This window comes from Penicillium hispanicum (assembly GCF_028827665.1).
Source record: "Penicillium hispanicum strain IBT 35686 chromosome Unknown utg000004l_segment0_segment0, whole genome shotgun sequence".
Taxonomy (NCBI): domain Eukaryota; kingdom Fungi; phylum Ascomycota; class Eurotiomycetes; order Eurotiales; family Aspergillaceae; genus Penicillium; species Penicillium hispanicum.
Window position 1 is genome coordinate 2,592,166 of NW_026623196.1, and position 18,515 is coordinate 2,610,680.

At 53.4% G+C, this 18,515-nt stretch overlaps 8 protein-coding genes across 8 annotated transcripts; 4 read left to right on the top strand and 4 right to left on the bottom strand.

The window, feature by feature from the left end:
* Positions 1 to 563: 563 nt before the first annotated feature.
* N7459_004742 (phosphotransferase family protein) lies at positions 564 to 1,923 on the top strand (the record flags this gene model as incomplete). Its single annotated transcript, XM_056943926.1, has 2 exons — positions 564 to 1,180; positions 1,347 to 1,923. 2 exons carry the CDS (start codon positions 564 to 566, stop codon positions 1,921 to 1,923), a joined length of 1,194 nt encoding a protein of 397 aa, XP_056800809.1.
* Positions 1,924 to 3,634: 1,711 nt separating this feature from the next.
* Positions 3,635 to 4,173, bottom strand: N7459_004743 (uncharacterized protein; the record flags this gene model as incomplete). Its single annotated transcript, XM_056943927.1, has 2 exons — positions 3,635 to 3,901; positions 3,928 to 4,173. The coding sequence occupies 2 exons, from the start codon at positions 4,171 to 4,173 to the stop codon at positions 3,635 to 3,637; spliced, it is 513 nt and encodes a 170-aa protein (XP_056800810.1).
* A 611-nt stretch (positions 4,174 to 4,784) lies between these two features.
* On the bottom strand, positions 4,785 to 6,402 carry N7459_004744 (ribosome biosynthesis protein RRB1; the record flags this gene model as incomplete). The annotated part of the gene is made up of 3 exons (XM_056943928.1): positions 4,785 to 4,809; positions 4,882 to 6,142; positions 6,204 to 6,402. The coding sequence occupies 3 exons, from the start codon at positions 6,400 to 6,402 to the stop codon at positions 4,785 to 4,787; spliced, it is 1,485 nt and encodes a 494-aa protein (XP_056800811.1).
* Positions 6,403 to 6,976: 574 nt separating this feature from the next.
* N7459_004745 (Spg1/Tem1 GTP-binding protein) lies at positions 6,977 to 8,147 on the top strand (the record flags this gene model as incomplete). Its single annotated transcript, XM_056943929.1, has 3 exons — positions 6,977 to 7,559; positions 7,625 to 7,992; positions 8,049 to 8,147. The coding sequence occupies 3 exons, from the start codon at positions 6,977 to 6,979 to the stop codon at positions 8,145 to 8,147; spliced, it is 1,050 nt and encodes a 349-aa protein (XP_056800812.1).
* Positions 8,148 to 9,102: 955 nt separating this feature from the next.
* Positions 9,103 to 9,370, bottom strand: N7459_004746 (uncharacterized protein; the record flags this gene model as incomplete). Its single annotated transcript, XM_056943930.1, has 2 exons — positions 9,103 to 9,284; positions 9,349 to 9,370. 2 exons carry the CDS (start codon positions 9,368 to 9,370, stop codon positions 9,103 to 9,105), a joined length of 204 nt encoding a protein of 67 aa, XP_056800813.1.
* Positions 9,371 to 10,062: 692 nt separating this feature from the next.
* On the top strand, positions 10,063 to 12,342 carry N7459_004747 (uncharacterized protein; the record flags this gene model as incomplete). The annotated part of the gene is made up of 1 exon (XM_056943931.1): positions 10,063 to 12,342. The coding sequence occupies one exon, from the start codon at positions 10,063 to 10,065 to the stop codon at positions 12,340 to 12,342; it is 2,280 nt and encodes a 759-aa protein (XP_056800814.1).
* A 777-nt stretch (positions 12,343 to 13,119) lies between these two features.
* Positions 13,120 to 15,021, top strand: N7459_004748 (Carboxylesterase type B; the record flags this gene model as incomplete). Its single annotated transcript, XM_056943932.1, has 7 exons — positions 13,120 to 13,392; positions 13,450 to 13,454; positions 13,509 to 13,693; positions 13,745 to 13,829; positions 13,881 to 14,391; positions 14,447 to 14,849; positions 14,897 to 15,021. The coding sequence occupies 7 exons, from the start codon at positions 13,120 to 13,122 to the stop codon at positions 15,019 to 15,021; spliced, it is 1,587 nt and encodes a 528-aa protein (XP_056800815.1).
* A 103-nt stretch (positions 15,022 to 15,124) lies between these two features.
* On the bottom strand, positions 15,125 to 17,320 carry N7459_004749 (Zn(II)2Cys6 transcription factor; the record flags this gene model as incomplete). The annotated part of the gene is made up of 6 exons (XM_056943933.1): positions 15,125 to 15,662; positions 15,720 to 16,058; positions 16,116 to 16,289; positions 16,342 to 16,493; positions 16,546 to 17,130; positions 17,186 to 17,320. 6 exons carry the CDS (start codon positions 17,318 to 17,320, stop codon positions 15,125 to 15,127), a joined length of 1,923 nt encoding a protein of 640 aa, XP_056800816.1.
* Positions 17,321 to 18,515: the final 1,195 nt, after the last annotated feature.

Here is an 18,515-nt window from a genome sequence, read left to right on the forward strand (position 1 = left end):
TTTGCTAGTTGACTCGCAATCCCCTTGGGAGTGATCAGGGCCACCACTATGACTCCCTAGCTAGATCCAGTGGGTGTTGAATAATCAGCTTCCCTCTCGATGCGTGCATCATGCCACGACTGGGCGGCCTTGAAATGGGCGCTGCTTAGGTTCACAGCTCCCAGAGCTCGCGGGCTGTCCGAGAACCCTGCACCGACGATCAGCAGGTTTAGGGGGTCGGATCGTGTAGGATGAGCGGCGCCAATGATGGGCCCATGTGCAGACGTCAAGCCCATCCGTCCTCGGAGCAAGACGACGGTGGTAGCAAGGCTGGTATGTGAGAGAGACGAGTGCTTGGGTGCAGACCACCTAGGTAGACAAATCCACCGTGGGAGGCCAGAAACGGCTCCTGCTGTATCATAGTTATTCCGGCCTGACATGTCCCCCCGCTCACATGTCCTTTAGCGCGTTTCTCTCGACTTTCACGGATATTCTGTTTTACCCCTCAAATTGAAGCTTAAACCACAGAATCTTAACATTGAAATCCACAGCGGACAACATAACTCCCTTATATCACGACAGAAATGAAATCGCTGGAGGTACAGCCACCGGGCCTTGCCTGGGTTCAAAGAACCTTCAATCTTGAACCTCAGTGGACAGTGGAGCCCGATCCTCAGGTCATCGAGCAGACAATACAGTCGCTACTACCATCGCGCACGATCCAGGTGACCTTCCTCGCCGAGGGCGCCTTGAACAAACTCTATGACGTGAAAATAGACAATGAGGTCTATGTTATGCGAGTCTCGTTGCCTGTTGATCCGTACTATAAAACAATGAGTGAAGTCTCAACAGTGGACTGGGTATCCCGTACCACGAATATCCCTGTTCCCCGAGTCATCACTTATCAATCTTCACGAGAAAACCCTATCGGATTTGAATGGATCATCATGACCAGAATGCCTGGAAGACCCTTGAAAGAGCTGTGGCGCTCTCTATCATTTTCTGCAAAAACATGTCTGGTTGAAGAGTTTGCGGCCTACTCTAGTTGTCTTTTTCGGAACCAACTCCAGGGAATTGGAAATCTCTATAGGACAGCATCTACTCTCAATGATTCCGGACTGTCAGAAGCGACCTGGCCTACTGAAAACCCAGTATATTCTAATGAATCACCTCTATCTGAAAAGGAACATATGCCTACAGGGTTACCAGATGTGGGCAGAATTGTTTCAATGCATTTTTTTTTGGGGGTCACATATCCTTCAGGATGTTCATCGAGGGCCATTTACGTCTAGTAGCGACTGGATTACATCACGTCTTTCTTTTAGCGAGAGAGACTGTCAGTCGGCACTAGAAAATTTACCATCTAGCGATTCTGAGAGCGATGATGCAGATGATGCAGATGATGCAAGAAGAACATTGGAAATCATTGGAAAACTGAAAGCCCTGCTTCCATCTTTCTTTCCACCAAACGGAGACAGTCCGGAGCTCTCAGTCCTGGTTCATGACGACCTCTCTAGTCGAAATATTCTCGTCTATGATAACGGAGAGCTAGCAGCTATTTTAGACTGGGAATGTGTTTCACCACTCCCTTTATGGAATGCCTGCTATTACCCTGCATTCTTGAAAGGGCGACCGCGAAACCTCAAGCCTGATCTACGACGATATGATCTCGAAGCAAGCGGAGAAGCCTCCGATCTCTACTGGGAACACCTATGGGAGTATGAGGTTACTCTCCTTCGTGATGTGTTTATTGATAGAATGAAAAGCCTGGAACCGGGATGGGTGGAGGTTTTCCACACGAGCCAGCGTCAAAGAGATTTCGACATTGCAGTGCAAAATTGCGATAATGAGTTTGTTGCCCGACATATACGTGCATGGATTAATGACCTCGCTGCTGGGGTGGACAACTATCGGAGCCTGCGCGATAGAATTGATGAGGATTAAACTTCTCGAAGCAGCCCAATGGGAGTCAGAACTATATGTGCTAAATAAAGAAATACCCGCTCTGTTCGAGAAACGCACTTAGACTCTTCAACTTGACTCCAATTTCAATGCTTGGTAGACCTGACTGATGCTAGACTATACTTTTATAGGCCGATAGTGCCGATTGGACAACGTATAGCTGATTACGACCTTTCGGACTAGATCAAGACCACTCAGGGAAACTCCTATCTGGGCCGGGTGAAGGATCCAATTCTCTGTGTCTCTGAAAGAAGCAAACTTTACAGTCGCAGTAAAAATGCGATATTAACTTAAAGAAGCGCATATGCCATTCTATTGTTCGGATTTCATCGCCCAGCGACCTGGAAGTAATGTTGTGACAGGTTTCAGAACATTGAAACTTGCTTACATACATGGAGTATATGACAATTCTCTGTCAGGTAAATAAGTGTTCCTGACTTCTAGTTCTTCGTTCCTAATCTCTCTCTTCTCTCTTAGTCTCGCCGCTTTCCAATCCACTGGAAACACCCCAGAAGTAAGTCCCATGTATCCCTTCGATGTCCACCCTCTTCCAAGGAAGCGATGGTGGGTGAAGGAGAGGAGAGAGTGCGTCAACAAAAGGAGTGGGAGAGGGCGTAAGTCTTTTATGTAAATAGGTCGGGGGCGACAGAAGGGCGGTGCAATAATGGGCGCTCACCGTGTCAACTCATACTAGCGTGAAACTGGGATTGTCATGTTCGGATCTTAATAATGATCATACAATCTCGAGCCGTGTGGCACTGCATTTATTACAAGCAGTACTAAGTACAATCGACCTCGATAACCAAGTGGAACCCGCTCTTGACCGGTGACTGATCCAGCAAGACCACGTAGAGATCGCGACATTGCCTGATAAGAGCACGCCTACACACACCCCATTCTGCTTTCCAGCCTCCCAGCTACGCGGCCTCCGTAACTAACTAGTTAACTAGCTAGCTGATTAGCTCAGGGCAGACTGATATCATATCCGGCCAGATTCACCGGAGAAATGCCGAGGCTGCCGTGATTCTTCAGCGCCTCGAACTCTACTTGGTCACAGTGCATCATCTCCGACGGAACGTGCAGGCGTGAGAGCTGATGTGATTGACCGGCTGGCTCTTCGTGCATTAGCGGTATTATTGGCACTTACCTCCTTAATGCCACCATCTCCGTCCGTCGGATGTACTGCAGCCGTTCTGCTAGGTAGCGCTTTCTGATTCTTGAATGGTAGCGATACGCCCGCGCATCCTCAACATGAATAGGCTGAGTGTGCATCCATCGATCGGAGTTATTCTTAGCAGCGGGAGCATCGCGCAGGATCTCCGGATCTTTGCAGCAAAACCCACCAAGTCCAAAGCCATCACGCCTCGCAACCGGCTCCGACGCAGATGCGACACAGGTACGACCTCCGGCGCCCCAGACGAAACGCCGTAAGTACAACCGGAAGCGACATGCATCTGACTCGCAAACAGCCCGCAAATCCATGCATGTCATACCTAGACCACGGCCTGCCCCAGGGGCTTTTGATAGGATCAGTTCCTGTCGCTAGCTACATGCGCCCGACGGAGCTTCAGTTCCTCCACCATGAACACCTCTGATCCCATCATGTGTACATTGTACCTTGTATGCCGTACGCCGGACATGCTCGACTGCGCCATGCATCAAGTAAACCACTGTCGCGCCAGCCCAGGACCAGTCACCAATCCTCGCACAGACACTTCTCCAGCCCCAGGCGGATCATCCGTATCCCAATCCCCCACCTGCACATCGCCACGCCCAAGCGACTCGCACCACACCCGCGCCCGTGGACAGGCGTCCGCGTCAAAGCTCTGGCTCGATCGCCCTCGATCGTCCCACGCCGTCGTGCCAGCGGCTCGGCCAGTGATGGCAAGTAGATGGTGACGCTCTGCGTCCGCACTGCAGGGAGATACCGAAGCATGCCCACAGCAGTCATCAGGGATCCCTATACCGACGCGGGGATAAACACACATTGTACTGTCTGTATCCGAGGTACATCCTCTCTCTCTTTCTCGCCAGACGTGCATGCAATGCAAAGCTCGCGTCCAGCGACTGGCCATGGCCCGCCACCAGGCGCAGGATCACAGAACCGACTGGCGCAGCCTGCCCCGTCGCACCCGAGTCGGGCCCAGCCTGGCGCCGTCGTTCCAGGCTAGTAGGTGAGTACTGAGCATGGATGGCGCTGAGACGTGCTTGGCGCAGGTGGGATGATGGCATCATCCATCATGGTGGGACCTTGGAAGGAGAGTGCATGGACTAGGAGCTTGGGCGTCATTCCTTCCCCTGCTCCACGCGTGGTCCGCCTCGGCCTCGACTGCCGGCTGAGTATGGTACGTCGCGCGGAGTACCTTCTGCCGGACTACTCACGGGGCGCAGGGTGGGCTGGATGTTCTGCATTGCAGCTTGGGCGTGCCTCTCGCTCTCCGCGAGTTGTCGGCGTGGGATGGCGGGATGGCGTATTGGCGGGTTCCGCCTGCGTGGGTTCGTCTATACGGTTTGCGGTGCGTGGCATGAGTCTCTAAGGGATGTTTCCGCGCTTGGGGAGATGGGTAGAGCAGAAGAGAATGCATCAACAGTCGATTAGATCGTTGCAAAATGCTAATCTAGTTCGTTGTTCTATCTACGGTACGCCGCAGTAAGCAGATCACAGACACGAAAATACTTTGTTCATTGCCCCGTCACTTCGTCTCGACCGGGCTACAACTCCAAATCCAATATAGACGAGCAAGACTCTACTGTACTCGAATGGTATATGAGCAGGACATCACACATGACAATTCGTTTGGGTGCTTTATTTTTCGGGGCGTGAGGAACTCGGGACTGCTCGTCTAGACACTGATAGTCTTGAAGACACTGTCGGGAAACCAGAATTAGCATTTGCACACACGCGTAGAACGAGCTGCAAACAAACCACCAAATACATACCTGAATCCACTGCCCCCGGTCGCCATCAGCGTACCCGGCATCTGGGCCTGCCAGTGCACCTCCTTGACAGAGTCCATATAATGCACGAAAAGCAGCTGCGGCGGGATATCCGCCATTCCTGCCTGTCGGCTCTCCTCGTCGTCCAGTTCAACCGCCAGATCCCACAGGGTCACAGTGTTATCCGCCGAGCCCACGGCTACCACACTGTCATCTGACGGATGCCATTCAATGCTAGTGACGGGCTCCTTGTGGAAGTCAAAGGAGGCCACCGGCGACGCGCTGATTTGCGCCGAGGGCGCAGCAGCGTTCGGCTTCCAGTGTCGCAAGTCCCATACAGCCCACTGGCCGTCATCCGCACCGGTTGCAAGAAGGTGGAAAGTCTGGTTGGACCAGCTCATGACGTTCACGTCCGTCTTGGAGATCTGGACATCCACGGCCGGCTTGCGGGACTTGGACCGCACGTCCCAGACCTTCACACTCCCGTCGCTGCTAGCCGATGCAAACACATTCTTCTCATTCGGAGACCACTGGAGCTCCTCCACAGAAGAGGTGTGACCTGTGAAGGGCCGGGTGTCGGTCACCCAGCCGCCTCCCTCGGTGCGGGATGTCGCGTAGATCAATCCATCATTGTCACCGGTCAGGAGCTTGCCAAGCGGATGAAGCGGAGACCAGTCCAAGGCATAACCTTCAGACTTGTGCATGCGCAAGGTGGAGAGAGGTTTCGAGGCGGAGGGAGGGAGGATGGTGCCGGGCACGTCGAAGCTGGTCAGGTGGGCGGTCACGTCGTGGATGAGAACTTGCGAGTTCTCGAGCATAGTAGCCGTAAGGGTTTGCGGGGGCTTGGAATAGTCCGCGGACTGAGAAGGCGTTTGGTGACTGCGAATGCGGTTGGTGGTCGAGCCCAGCGGGATCGACTTGTGCTCGAGAATTGGTTCTCCCATGTCGTCGTCGGAGTCTGACTCACTCTCCTCGTCCTCCTCCCGCTCCATCTTGCTCAGGCTGCTCATCTTGAGCACCATCAGCTCGTTATCCTTTGCTCGAGCACCCTCCGCCTGGGTGCCGGCGACAGCGTAGACCGTTGCGGGGAAGGTCTTGCGATTGTCACCCAGCGAGTCGCGCACAATGTCAAATGACAGGCAGGGCCAAGGGGCACTGAGGGTGTGAAGCATATCGTAGGTCGAGGGATCGGGTGAGAGAATCTCGCCGGGGCCTAGTTTTGTTCGTCCAGGAATGAAAGTCTGCTTGTCGACATCCATGGCCTCTGCTCAAAGGTCAGTTCATGTTGGTGTATAGTATGAGAATGAATTGGCCGTCCAACACACCTCTCTCTTCCTCCTCGCGTTCCGCATCTGGTCGACCGTCAACACCGGCCTCCAGGATCTCGTCTTCACTCTCAAATTCATCTTCGAATTCGTCCTCGAATTCCCCCACCTCGTCCGGAGGGGCGTCGACAATTGGACGCTCGCCGGCCTTGAGCGCGGCGGAATGCTCGTCTGTGGCGTCCGCGGCTCTCTTCGACATGGTGAATAAGTATAAGAGATCCTGGCACCGCGGCGTGGACGTAGGAATGAGGGACACAGGCCGATAAGAACTTTTTTTCCGTAAATTTTGGGCGCCGGCGGGCGAGCACACTAAGCCTATCGGGGGCTAGCGCAGATCCCAGTGTTTCCCGCATCGACGAGAGAGCTGAAGCCCCGGCCTGGGTGCGAACGGAGTCTCTGCGTGTCGCTGCGTTTGCTTCTGCTCGCTGCGCTGCTTCTCTTATCTTCTGCCCGTGCTGGCGTCGCCTTCTCTGGCCGCTTCTGAATCACCACCACGCCACTGTCTACGCGAGTCCCGATCCTTTGTTCGCAATCTCCCTCGCAAAGCTTCCTGCTTCGGTAGATTCGGCGACTTGATTTCTATCGACGGACGTGCAGGAAGCCGACTGCCATACATCTCGCTGGGCGGAACGATCCTGAGCATCGAGACAGTCGGGCATTGGTCGGTCTCATACCACGCGGATCGGGTCTCCTTTCCCCGCAGGTGCTAACACATGTCTCGAACAGGTTGCATTCACGAGGAACCTCCCTTGACACAACCCCTCATCTTCAGGATGGATCCGCTGCAGCAGCCTGTCTCGGAGGTTCCTGCTGTTGCGGAGCCGCAGCCGCCGCAGCCTCCTCTCGAAGAGCAGGTCCCCGAGGTGCCGCAGTCAGTGCCAGTTGCGATGGAACACCCTCTTGAAATGCGGTCAGGGCCGTCAGCTCCCGTCAGTGTGAATGTCGACGAGCCACCTCTCGGTCAGAGTGCTGCCCACTTAGGCTTTGACAATGGCTACAACAGCGACTCCAAGGCTCATTATCACTCCCGATCGACCGACTTCCACCACTCCGCTCCCGAAGACACCCCTCAAGATGCCGATCAAGCGGCTCGTCTTACCTCCTCTCCTTCTCTCAACCAACAGCCTCAACATCACCCTGCCTCGCGTCCCGGATCTGGATTCTCTAGTGGCCCTGAGCGCCACGGCGTTTCCCAACCGCAACCATCCGAGGTTGCCCAGCGGCAAGCAGCCCAGGCCGCAAAGAATAGCGTTGTCATCAAAGTTGGGATGGTCGGAGATGCCCAAATCGGCAAGACCAGTCTGATGGTCAAGTATGTAGAGGGAAGCTGGGATGAGGATTACATCCAAACACTGGGTAGGCGTGGACTGCAATGGATTTCCATGAAGATAGGTCGCTAACTCGGAGCCCTCGATGCCCAGGCGTCAATTTCATGGAGAAGACCATTTCGATTCGCAACACTGAGATCACCTTCTCGATCTGGGATCTGGGTGGCCAGCGTGAGTTTGTCAACATGCTGCCATTGGTTTGCAACGATGCCGTGGCCATTCTCTTCATGTTTGACCTCACCCGCAAGAGCACTCTGAATTCCATCAAGGAGTGGTACCGTCAGGGACGTGGCTTCAACAAGACCGCCATTCCGTTTTTGGTTGGGACTAAGTACGATCACTTTGTCAACTTCCCCAGAGAAGACCAGGAGGAGATTTCTCTCCAGGCCAAACGATTTGCCAAGGCAATGAAAGCCAGCCTGATCTTCAGCAGTACTAGCCACAGTATTAATGTTCAGAAGGTACGTTGATGTCCCGGTCGAAGGTTGTCCCTGAGTGTCAACTGATCTCCGCACAGATCTTCAAGATCGTCCTTGCCAAGGCGTTTGACCTCAAGTGCACCATCCCGGAGATTGAGAATATCGGCGAGCCTCTACTGCTCTACAAGTCTGTTTGAGACTTCTTGGGCTTGCCCTGACGATTATGTACATTGGGATGAAGTGATGCTCTTGATGATCGATCCTGACTCCTGGCCATTGCGGTCTTCTCTTCTTTCTGTGAATCCTTTCCCTCTTCTTCCCGATGGTATATTTCATCCCTCCCATGTCGTCGGCAGCGTCTTCTTTCCCAGGTGAAATATAACCCAAAACGGGTCTCCGACCATCTGATGAGCATGGAAGATGCAACCAATGACCTACCACTCCCTTTGTTTCTCTGTGTCAATTACCTTTCGTTCTTTGTGTTTGTTCATCAGGGTCCCATCCCTCTTTCCCATCCATCTGGACGTCCCTAGGTTTTTTTTTTCTTTATGTCCATGTCTCTTCCCCTAGACGGGGCTCCTCGAGTCATCTTGAGGCGTTTGGAGTCCGAATGATGGAAAGCGACATGCTGGAAATCAAAATGCATCAACATTTCTGTGTTTTCCGGCGTAGCAAGTGTCTAAAAACTGTAGGCAGTGGATGGTCGATGCCCGTGTCTACCAGCAGAATATAGATCCGACCCCGCGAGGCAGAATTTGTGCCCTTCGCACCGACTGCCGTGACATGGTGACTTGGTAAATGGAGTACTAGTCCACCAATGACTTCGCTTCGACCCTCCCTGTAAAATTCAACACCGAATAAGTCATACCGGTCGACATTTCTACCTGGGCACTTCCAAGCATCCTACTCTTGTTTCAGAAATCAAAACCATAGCGTGTTGATTTCCCTATCCTGCTCTTCACTGATCATACTATCCGGGCCAAACCCAACCGCAATAAGGGCAAAAGACAAAGTAATGTGGTGCTTTGGTCAACCACGGTGTAGAGATCGTTGGTTGCACCGTCTTCAACGCATGACAAAGTCAGGCATAAGTTCAGATGCTAGGTGGTGGAGCTACACTGGCGTGTTTACTTACAGTTCCTCCACCCTCAATCATTTGGAGTCATTTCCGTCAGTTGTGTCATCCCCGTCATCCCGAACAAAGGCCTCTAGGATTTGCTTTGCCTCGTCCGCATCTTCCTGTTTCCAAGCCTTAAGCCCGAAGCAAAACATAAAATGGGTCCAACCGCCGTATGATTTGACAATCGCCCGCTCAGCGGGAGTGAGTGGGGGTTCTATGCTCAGTCAACATCTGATCTCCAAGGTAGGGGTGCAAGTAGCATAAAGGGGAGACCGTACGAAGCGCATCGGTGAAGGGCATTTTGTAGCGCTTCCAAGTGAGAGGAGGGAAAGTCGGAGGTTGGAGGAGCAGCTTGCTGGTCGGAGTTATGAAAGCCGTGGAGATGAATGGAGTAGAGAGCTTGGCAATGGAGAGATTGATTGAGAATGTCGTTGTTTGGTATGAGGTTACGGGGCCAACCTGGGAAGGTGCAGCCCTCTAAATTACCACACGCAGAATCGACCGGTTGACTGTGCCCATCAGTATGGATGAAACGTAATTACTTAGAACATACCTATACTTAGTGTGTATCCATTCAGGCGCAAATCGACGGCGTATGGAATCGACATGTCAAACTGGAGGATTTTGACTCTGATTGGCTATGACTAAAACAATCACGTGATACCGTACAATGGCGTCGTGTTTATCGGATAGCGCTGCGAAGAAGCTATACTAGAGCCTGGAATATTTAGGCTATTCGTACTTCTGGGGGCGGACTCCTCTTTTCTCCAGCCGAGCCGCCCACTGACAGTGTCACTCATTTATGACTCGGGCTGTGCGCTGCATCGCCCGCAATTGTCAGCCTCGCCCCCGCGCTCGCGGGCGACTCGATGGATTTCAAGGCTCCATTCTCGCCCCCGCCAAGCCACCAGTGCTGGTGACAGTCGCTACATCTTGATCAGTTCATTCTCTACGTATCCTCTCACCAAAGGGGCTTGCGAGAGACGGGCGTCATGACTGAAGAACCGCAGTTAGGCTCGATTCAGGACCGGATCGCTGCTCTGAAGCAATCGCAGGCGCAACCGTCTGGAAGCCCTGAAGCGTCATTCCTCCGCCCTATTGCTGAGCGCAGCAGGTCTGCCAACAATCCTCCTTCATACCATGTCAACGGCTCTGTTTTGGACAGCGCATCGATCGGAAATGAGCCTGCAGATACTCGGGCGCAACGATCAGGCCCGCGTCCACCCCCGACGCCTTCGCCGCGGCCAGAAGTGAAACCGAAGCCCAAAGTCCCTCCGCCGTTGCCCACGCGAAAATCAAATCGCCTGCCTCCCCCCTCTCCTCCGGCGCGTCCTGAGGTGCGTCCTGCATTGCCTCCCCGCAGACCGACAGAGCCGTCTCGCAGGCCGTCCCTGGAGTCAGTCAAGTCCGACGTATCGCAATCGACAGTAGCGACGACGGCAACGACGCCGAGTGTCGGACGAGGAGCCTCGTCTGTATCTGTCAATTCCATTGGAAGTAACAGCCGGATCAAAGCGCCTGCGTGGGGCGACGCCGAGCTGCCTGCGCTGCCTCCCAGACGTGTGAGAGAAGATCCAGTGGACTTGCAACCGCCTCCGCGTTCTGAGTCGAAACTGGGTGTCGGCAGTTTGACCTCGAAGATATCCTCTTTGCGGGGGAAAGTACCTTCGCCTGCACCGTCGCGTCCGAGCTTGCCCTCGCGTCCGTCCGCCCGAAGTGATACATCTACATCTACATCTACATCTGCGGCGCCTCCATTGCCCTCCCGCCCGCCGGTCCGAAGCGACACATCTACCTCTCCGGCGCCTCAGCTACCTGTTCGTCCGCCAGCTCGAGCTGGTACATCACCCGCCCCTCAGTTACCCCCGCGCCGGCCGTCGGGGCAAGAGACACAGACAAATGGAACGGGGGATGTGCCGCCTAGTCTGCCTATCCGGCGCCTGCCTCCCACATCATCTGCCGCCGACCTCAATAATATTAGACAGTCTGGGTTTGGAGGATTGAACAAGAGCCCGGGCAATCCTCCCAGGTCGAGTAGCACGTCGACAGAGAGGCCCGTGTCAAATGGAGCACCACCACCGATTCCACACAGCTCTCGGCCAGATATTTCGAAACTACAAGCAACGAAACCCCGCGCTCAGGCCTCAGCTCTGTCTGCCACCAATGCCACGGACTGCTTGGTCTGTCGTGACTTCTCGGGCCCAGATACACATGCAACACGATATCCACGGGAGTCACTTCCAACGCAAGATCTCGCATGGCTGGCCAACGAGTTGACTGCTCCCTTCCCATCATTAACAGACAAAGCGCGGGTGATATTCACCTGGCTGCATCATAACATCATCTACGACACTTATTCCTTCTTTAATCACTGTGTGAAGCCATCTACGCCTGCCTCAACATTGGCAAGTGGGCTGGCAGTCTGTGAGGGCTACGCAGGGCTATTTGCCGCTCTCGCCACCAAGGCCGGGCTCGAAGCTATTGTAGTAGGAGGCCATGGCAAGGGAATCGGCCACGTCGATCTCGCCCCGGGTGCACCCATTCCTCCCTTCGACGGCAACCACGCTTGGAACGCAGTCAGGATCGACGGCGGAAGATGGAAGCTGATCGACGCATGCTGGGGCGCCGGGCACGTCGAAGGCTGGGGAATGCCATACAAGCAACGGTTCGCGCCCGCGATGTTCTCCATTTCGAACGAGGAATTCGGGTTGAAACACTTCCCCGCCAACAAGGAACACTTCTTTCGTGAAGACGGCCGCACGTCGATCACCTGGGAAGAGTACATCCTCACAAATCCCGAGATGCCCTCTGGTCGGCAGCCCATCAAGATCTACAGTGATGCGGATAAGCATAGCATTGGCCGCCGTTCTCTACAGCCTGCAGATGGTCATCTCTCCGTGTACGGCACCCCGAGCCCCGTGCGCTTCCAGTTTGGGTTGATCTGCGAGCATTGGACTCTGGCTCACCACAGCCACACCAAGCCTGGCCTCTTTTTGCTGATAATCCACGGCATCGATGGCCGAAAGGACGACCGGCTTCCGTTCACTCATGTGCCCGGGTCCGGCCCTGGAGGCGGCGGCGAATTCTGGTACGTCGATGTTCCAGATCCACGGATGTTGGGTGCGCCGGGTCAGAAACTGCTAATTGCGGTGCTGACCAAGTTTGGCGACCGCGAGGATTGTCGCGGCGTCACAGTGGAGGAGTACCAGGCACAGGTGGGCCGGGTTGGCATGGCCTGGGCCTATATTGCTGAGTGGGAGCTGGTGCAGTAATGACGTTGGGGAATGCTTGATTTTGTGCCGATTTCTTTTGTGTAATTCCCGTGCGTGCATTTGTCCTACATGGTGACTAGATGTTTTTGGCTCTCGGTTGCAATATGCGTGTCCCTCCTTAGGGCGCTCGACGATATGATTGGGAATCATGACGATGCTGATGATCCAATTGATGATGATTGCATATGCATAATAGGATCTCTTGTCTGCTATATTTTCTCTCAATGTGGCCTGGGCTCACCATAGGAACTCTTTGACGCTCCATTCATGGATCCATGAATGGCATTGACGTAGTAAGCAGGATGGAGCAGTGCTGGTAATCATGTTGATGATTTCTGCTTCGACCGATACGCTCCATGAATCATAGTTGGATACCATGGATGCCTCCGATCGGCTCGTATAGAAGTGAAACCACGCCGGAGAGTACAGAAAGTCTCCAGGATGTCTACGCCGCGCCATGGCCGCAAACAGCCTCCATTGGATGCGTTGTCGGTAGAAATTTTGATCTTGTAGGACATGACATGCGTAATGCCTTTACGCAAAGAAATATTGGACACTCCTGCTTCACTCTTCTAGCCTGGTCCGGTATATCTATTAGTCGAGACAGACGTAAGCTTCCATGCGGATCTTGAATTGCTTCATCCGGCATATACGAAATGCATATACACCACCATCGGTGACCCAGGAAAGGACTCGGTGCGGCTTTTATATCAACTCTGGCCTTGATTCAATTCATCCTTTCTGGTATATGCTGCGCACGACACGCCAATATTCAGGATGTCGGGGACTTGGAACGTGAAGACATCCCTCATCTTACTGATGGCAATTTTGCCTGCGTGTTGGGCACAACAGAATGCAGCTCATCAGCCGCACCCTATCGGTACCCCGATCCGGACTAGCAGTGGATTCATAGTCGGCCATGCTGCTCCTCATAGACCTGAGGTCAGTGAGTATCTGGGCATTCCATATGCTTCTCCGCCAACGGGTCGACTGCGATTTGCACCTCCAGTGAATTACGTCTCGAATGACACAATTCTGGCAGACTCCTATGTGGGTTGCGTCCAACCTTCTGGTGATATATATGCGCTGACAGTACCGTGCTTCTAGAGTCTGTAAGTGTTTTGTGTTCCTATTACAATCGAAAAAGATACCTGACGTATAGATAGCGACTGTCCAGCCAATATCGCCCCACCTCCAAGCTACCCTGGACTGACTCCCCAAGGGCCGGGTATAATAGAGCTCCTCGTGGGGCAGAACAGTACCCCCAAGGGCGAGGACTGCTTGTATCTAAATGTATGGACGAGGCCTGCAGCATCTTTAAAACCAGTCCTGGTTGCGATCCACGGTGGAAGTGAGTATGTGGTGTTATGTATGAAGATCCAAGGTTGACGGACTCGAATAGGATATGAAACTGGCAGTGTCAACAACGCCCTCTATGATGGGCAAGAACTAGCTGCAGACCATGACGCAGTGGTTGTGACGATCAAGTGAGTCTCCCTCACTATGAGCCCCGAAGAGTCGATTCTCATCGATGCTAGTTATCGGGTGGATATCTTTGGATTTCCCGGGGCTCCCGGCCTTTCCCAGAATGTTGGCCTGCTGGACCAGCGTATGGCCATCGAGTGGATTCATCGCAACATTGCTGGCTTTGGCGGCGATGCAAACCGCATCACTATCTTCGGCCAGTCTGCCGGGGCTTCGTCTGTTGACATTTACTCCTACGCGTGGGCTGACGACCCAATCGTGAGCGGTCTCATCTCCCACTCCGGCACGGCTCTCAGCTTCGTACCCAACACCCCTGAAGACTCTGCTATGCGCTTTTACAACGTTTCTCATGTTCTAGGCTGCGGCGATGCGAGCGACAATACCCAGGAAGTTATTGACTGCGTCCGACAGAAGCCCTGGCAGGACGTCATGGATGCGTCGGAAAATCTGCCACCTATACTTTCAGCCACGATCCCACTGGCCCCATTCCATCCGACGGTAGACGGAATAATCGTTTTCGACAACTACACTGAGAGGTCTGCTGCTGGGGAATTTGCACCACTGGTGAGTTGCGTTGGCAAGAGACGCCGTCCCGGCCAAAGAGACTGACGCATATCAGCCATACCTGGTGACGAGCAACAACAACGAAGCAGCCTTCTACAAGATAAGCGCATATGCATTCAACATCTCGCTCAGCCAAGCGACGTGGGACAATTTCACTCTGGCGGCCTTCACCTGCCCAAGCGCAGCTACCGTCAAAGACCGCGCTGCTCACGGTGTCCCAGCCTGGCAGTCTCGCTATTTTGCTCAATGGCACAATCTACGACTCTATCCGGGCAGCGGGGCCTACCACGCGTCGGACCTGCCGATGGTGTTGAATACCGCTGAGAGGACGACGGGCAGTCCCAACAGCGATCGACAAGCGGAGCTTGCGCGATACATGGGCTCCGCCTGGGTTGCGTTTGCGAGTGATCCGCATGATGGATTGACCCGGTTTGGGTGGCCGCGATATAACCCGCTTGGTGAGTTTGCTATGGGCTTTAGGCGAATAAGTCTAACCTCGTGGCAGAGCCTACTTTGATGGGACTGGGCTACATGAATAGCACGACGGCCCAGTTCTTGAGACCGGCGGAGATTGATCGGGACTGTGTCGCTTTGCACGGCGATATTACCCCCGGAAGTGGTGCCATCTAGGCAACAGGAAGGAGTCGCTGAAATACTCCGAGAAAACGGATAAGTGAACCCAGGCGGAGACAATGACCTTGCTGTCCTCTTGTATTGGTATCAAATACATTTCTCATATAGTCAGGTCATCCCATTCTTCCAAAAATCGATCCAACTCGACCTCATCCGACCCGTTCTCCTGGCGGATGCTAGTAGCGAAATTCGGGTAAAGACTACTGAACCGTTCTCGATCGTCTGTCTTCCAGAGTTCGGCCTCAAAGTCTTTGAAAAGATTCTGTGTTTCTGCAGGCAGAGTGACAGCCATCTTGACGGCAGTAAGCTGGACAAGCCGCATCATTCCCTTGGCTAATTGCCACCGTCGCGCAAGAGAGCGAAGGACGACACACAGGTCCACAAAGGGCTGCGTGTTCTGGTCGTCATCGAGGCCCTCGAGCAACGTAAATAGGGCTACTGTCGACCACTGCATTGCATTCATGGGCATATACTCGAGAGGCCACTGGGAACGGGAGCGATTGAGTAAAGTGCAGATCCTGCGCGCGGACGAGAAGCGGAGTTCGCGGATCTTGTCATCGCCCGCTGATGCAGGGTCGTTGTCTGGGTCTGGCTTGACGAATCCGAACATGATCAGAATGGTAGTGTCGTATCTCATACTGCAAGGTGCTGTTAGTACCGACGCGATGCGAGGGTGGTCAATCGATGACACTCACTGCATGTCCATGATGGCAGGCGTTGGCGCATGATCGAAGTCTATACATTCCGGAAGATTGGATGTCCATTCCTCCATGCGTTGATGGAAGTGGGATACCTGGCCCGGGATATCAGATTTCGGGGGCTGTTGATCCCCAAAGAAATAATTGGACACATCCCACACGATCAGCATCAAGTCGAAAAGACCATTGATCCCACAATTTGTATGTGCTGGCGCAGGCTCGGATTGTTTCGGGTACGGCATCCACATATCCTTGGGATCGTGATTTTGTGGAAAGCGATCTAAATCGATTGGCTTTTTCATGAGCGCTGGCTTCTGCAGGCTGAGTGTAGCAATGCTAAAAGAAAGTCAATGAGATGCCCGATATCTGGCTGTATCCAAGATTGCAACATACGGTGTCAGGTTGAAAAGCCCGAAAACTGCGTTATCAAACGCCCGCGCCATCTCCTCTGCTCTTTCGCCGGCTTTGGCTATGATTCTGGGACGTCTCAACATCATTTCCCGGACCGTTTCTGAGATCTGGACGAGGTAATTCCAGCCCTGCCTGTCCTTGCCAACTACACAAGTACTAAAATCCCCAGTTAAGTTTTCCCAGTACAATTCGTGAGCACGGCATTTACCTTGTGTAGATATCCCCCAATGCTTGGAGTGTTGTGAGGCTGAGTCTGCCTTCTTCGTTCTTTAGCAGCCTCTCCGCCTCGTTATAAAAGTGCATTCCTCTTGAGTTGGGATCGTCTGGGCTGGCGAATGCCTCTGGATAATCCGAATAAAACTGGAATCAATCAGTCGCCGGGTTTATGCAACAAATGTCGAATTGATCTCACACAAGCTGCAGCTAAGATGCTATTGACAAGTAGAGGCGAACAAAAGGGGGAGTCCAGGTTTCCAGATTTCATGCCTCCCAGAAACAGGTCACGATCAATCCAATTCAGCACCTGATGTTGCCAGGTGAAGTACAGAGAGATCAAATGTGACACCACCGCATCATCCGTGATCACCGATGTCCACGGACTAGCAGGAACCTGAAAAAGGGGCATGTCGGACATGCGTTTCACATCCATGAACTTGAGACGAGGGTTGGATTGCGGCTTGTGTACGCTCTTTGGCTTTTTGCTCTGTTCCGCAGTGGCTTCATCATGGCCGGGGACATCTGAATGCTCATTTTGTGCGAGACAGAGGCGGATCTCGTCCAAGGATGCATTGCTCCGGATCAGATTCAGCACTCCGCGGGAGCTCTGGTCATCTTCGTCGCGGAGGGTGTCGACCAGCCGAAATAGCAGATCCTGGTTTTGTTCCAAGGCATCTATCTTTCGCTTCACCGAGGTTTTCCGGCGGCCATCGCTGCCTTCGTCGATGGCACACTGGGTGTTTGCGTTACGGCACGCGTCGCAAGGGACACCTCCGATACACTATAGTACACATCAGACCAGGACCAGGCCGAACATGGTAGAGGTAGCGACTGACTCGGGATTTTCTTTTTTGGCACGCCGTGCAGGCAATGGCCACTTTCCTGGGCCGAGGCTCGAGATAGCTCGCGGTTTGAGGAGGCGTGCGACCCGGCGCAGAAGCCAGAGGCTTTTCCATGCGTCGAGAAGCCATCAGGTTGGATGGGTGAGGTGACAGCTCTCCTCTTTTCGTTGCGATAGACGCAAGGCTGTCAACATTCGCCTCGACCACAGCGAAGTTGCCGAGTGCAAGGTTGTAAGTGGAGGGAGAGTCCAGGAGGCGTATGATTGGCCGGAAATGGATATCCGGCGCCAACGCGCGCGTCGGATCGCGATGTCACTATATCCTCGATGTCACTATATCCTCGATGTCACTATATCCTCGATGTCACTATATCCTCGATGTCACTATATCCTCGATGTCACTATATCCTCGATGTACTCGCTTGGAATTCGTGAACAGCCGCTATACAGAGTTTATAATATGCAATCAATTCCCTAGGTATACCCCCAGCGTCATTCTATGCCCGAAGTTTCTTGAGCGAAGAAGCTAGGGTAGAATATGCTCAGGATATGCGACCGACCATGCACAGTGAGACGCTTCTTTCCATTTCAATGAGGATTCTTTCCAGTCCAGGCGCTGTTCAGCAGGGTGACAGTATAGGCGATGTGGATCTATAAATCCTCGATACTGGGTTAGCGATGCGCCCATGAAGAAGCTAGAGCTGTCAAGGGTTGCACATGCTTTATAACTAGCTGTGATAACTTAGAGACAAAGCAATGGTACCGATGATAGAAGTTCATCTAGCAGGGCGCTGTCAACACAGTGATCACCCTGATGGTTACCCCGGATTTCTCCCCATCTCCCAGATGATCATCGTCATGAGTTCTGACATCACTGGTCTTCTAAAAAAACAGCTTGGATCTCAGAAGAACAATTCATACGCGACTCCTTCTATCCACCACCTATGAGAGATATCCTTCATCAACATGGCGTCTTTCCTGACACTTCCACATGAGCTGCGTCAACCCATTATCCGGCATGCCCTCCACAACTGCCACACGGCACCCGATGCGCCATCAAAGGAAACAGAGCCGAGTTTCTAGATCTGAATTATCAAGCCTGGAACACGAATTTTCTACGAGCAACGCGACGCCCACAGCCCGACCAACAGTCTTCCCCTCCTCCTGACCAGCCGGCAAGTCTCCTCGGGGACCCGATTCGTCCTCGATCACATCGAGCCCATGTACGTGCTCAACCTCTCCGTCCTCAACGACCTCGAACTCTTCCCAACCTGGCTCTCCGTGCCGTATCTCACAAATCATGTCTCCACGCTCTAAGTCAACGT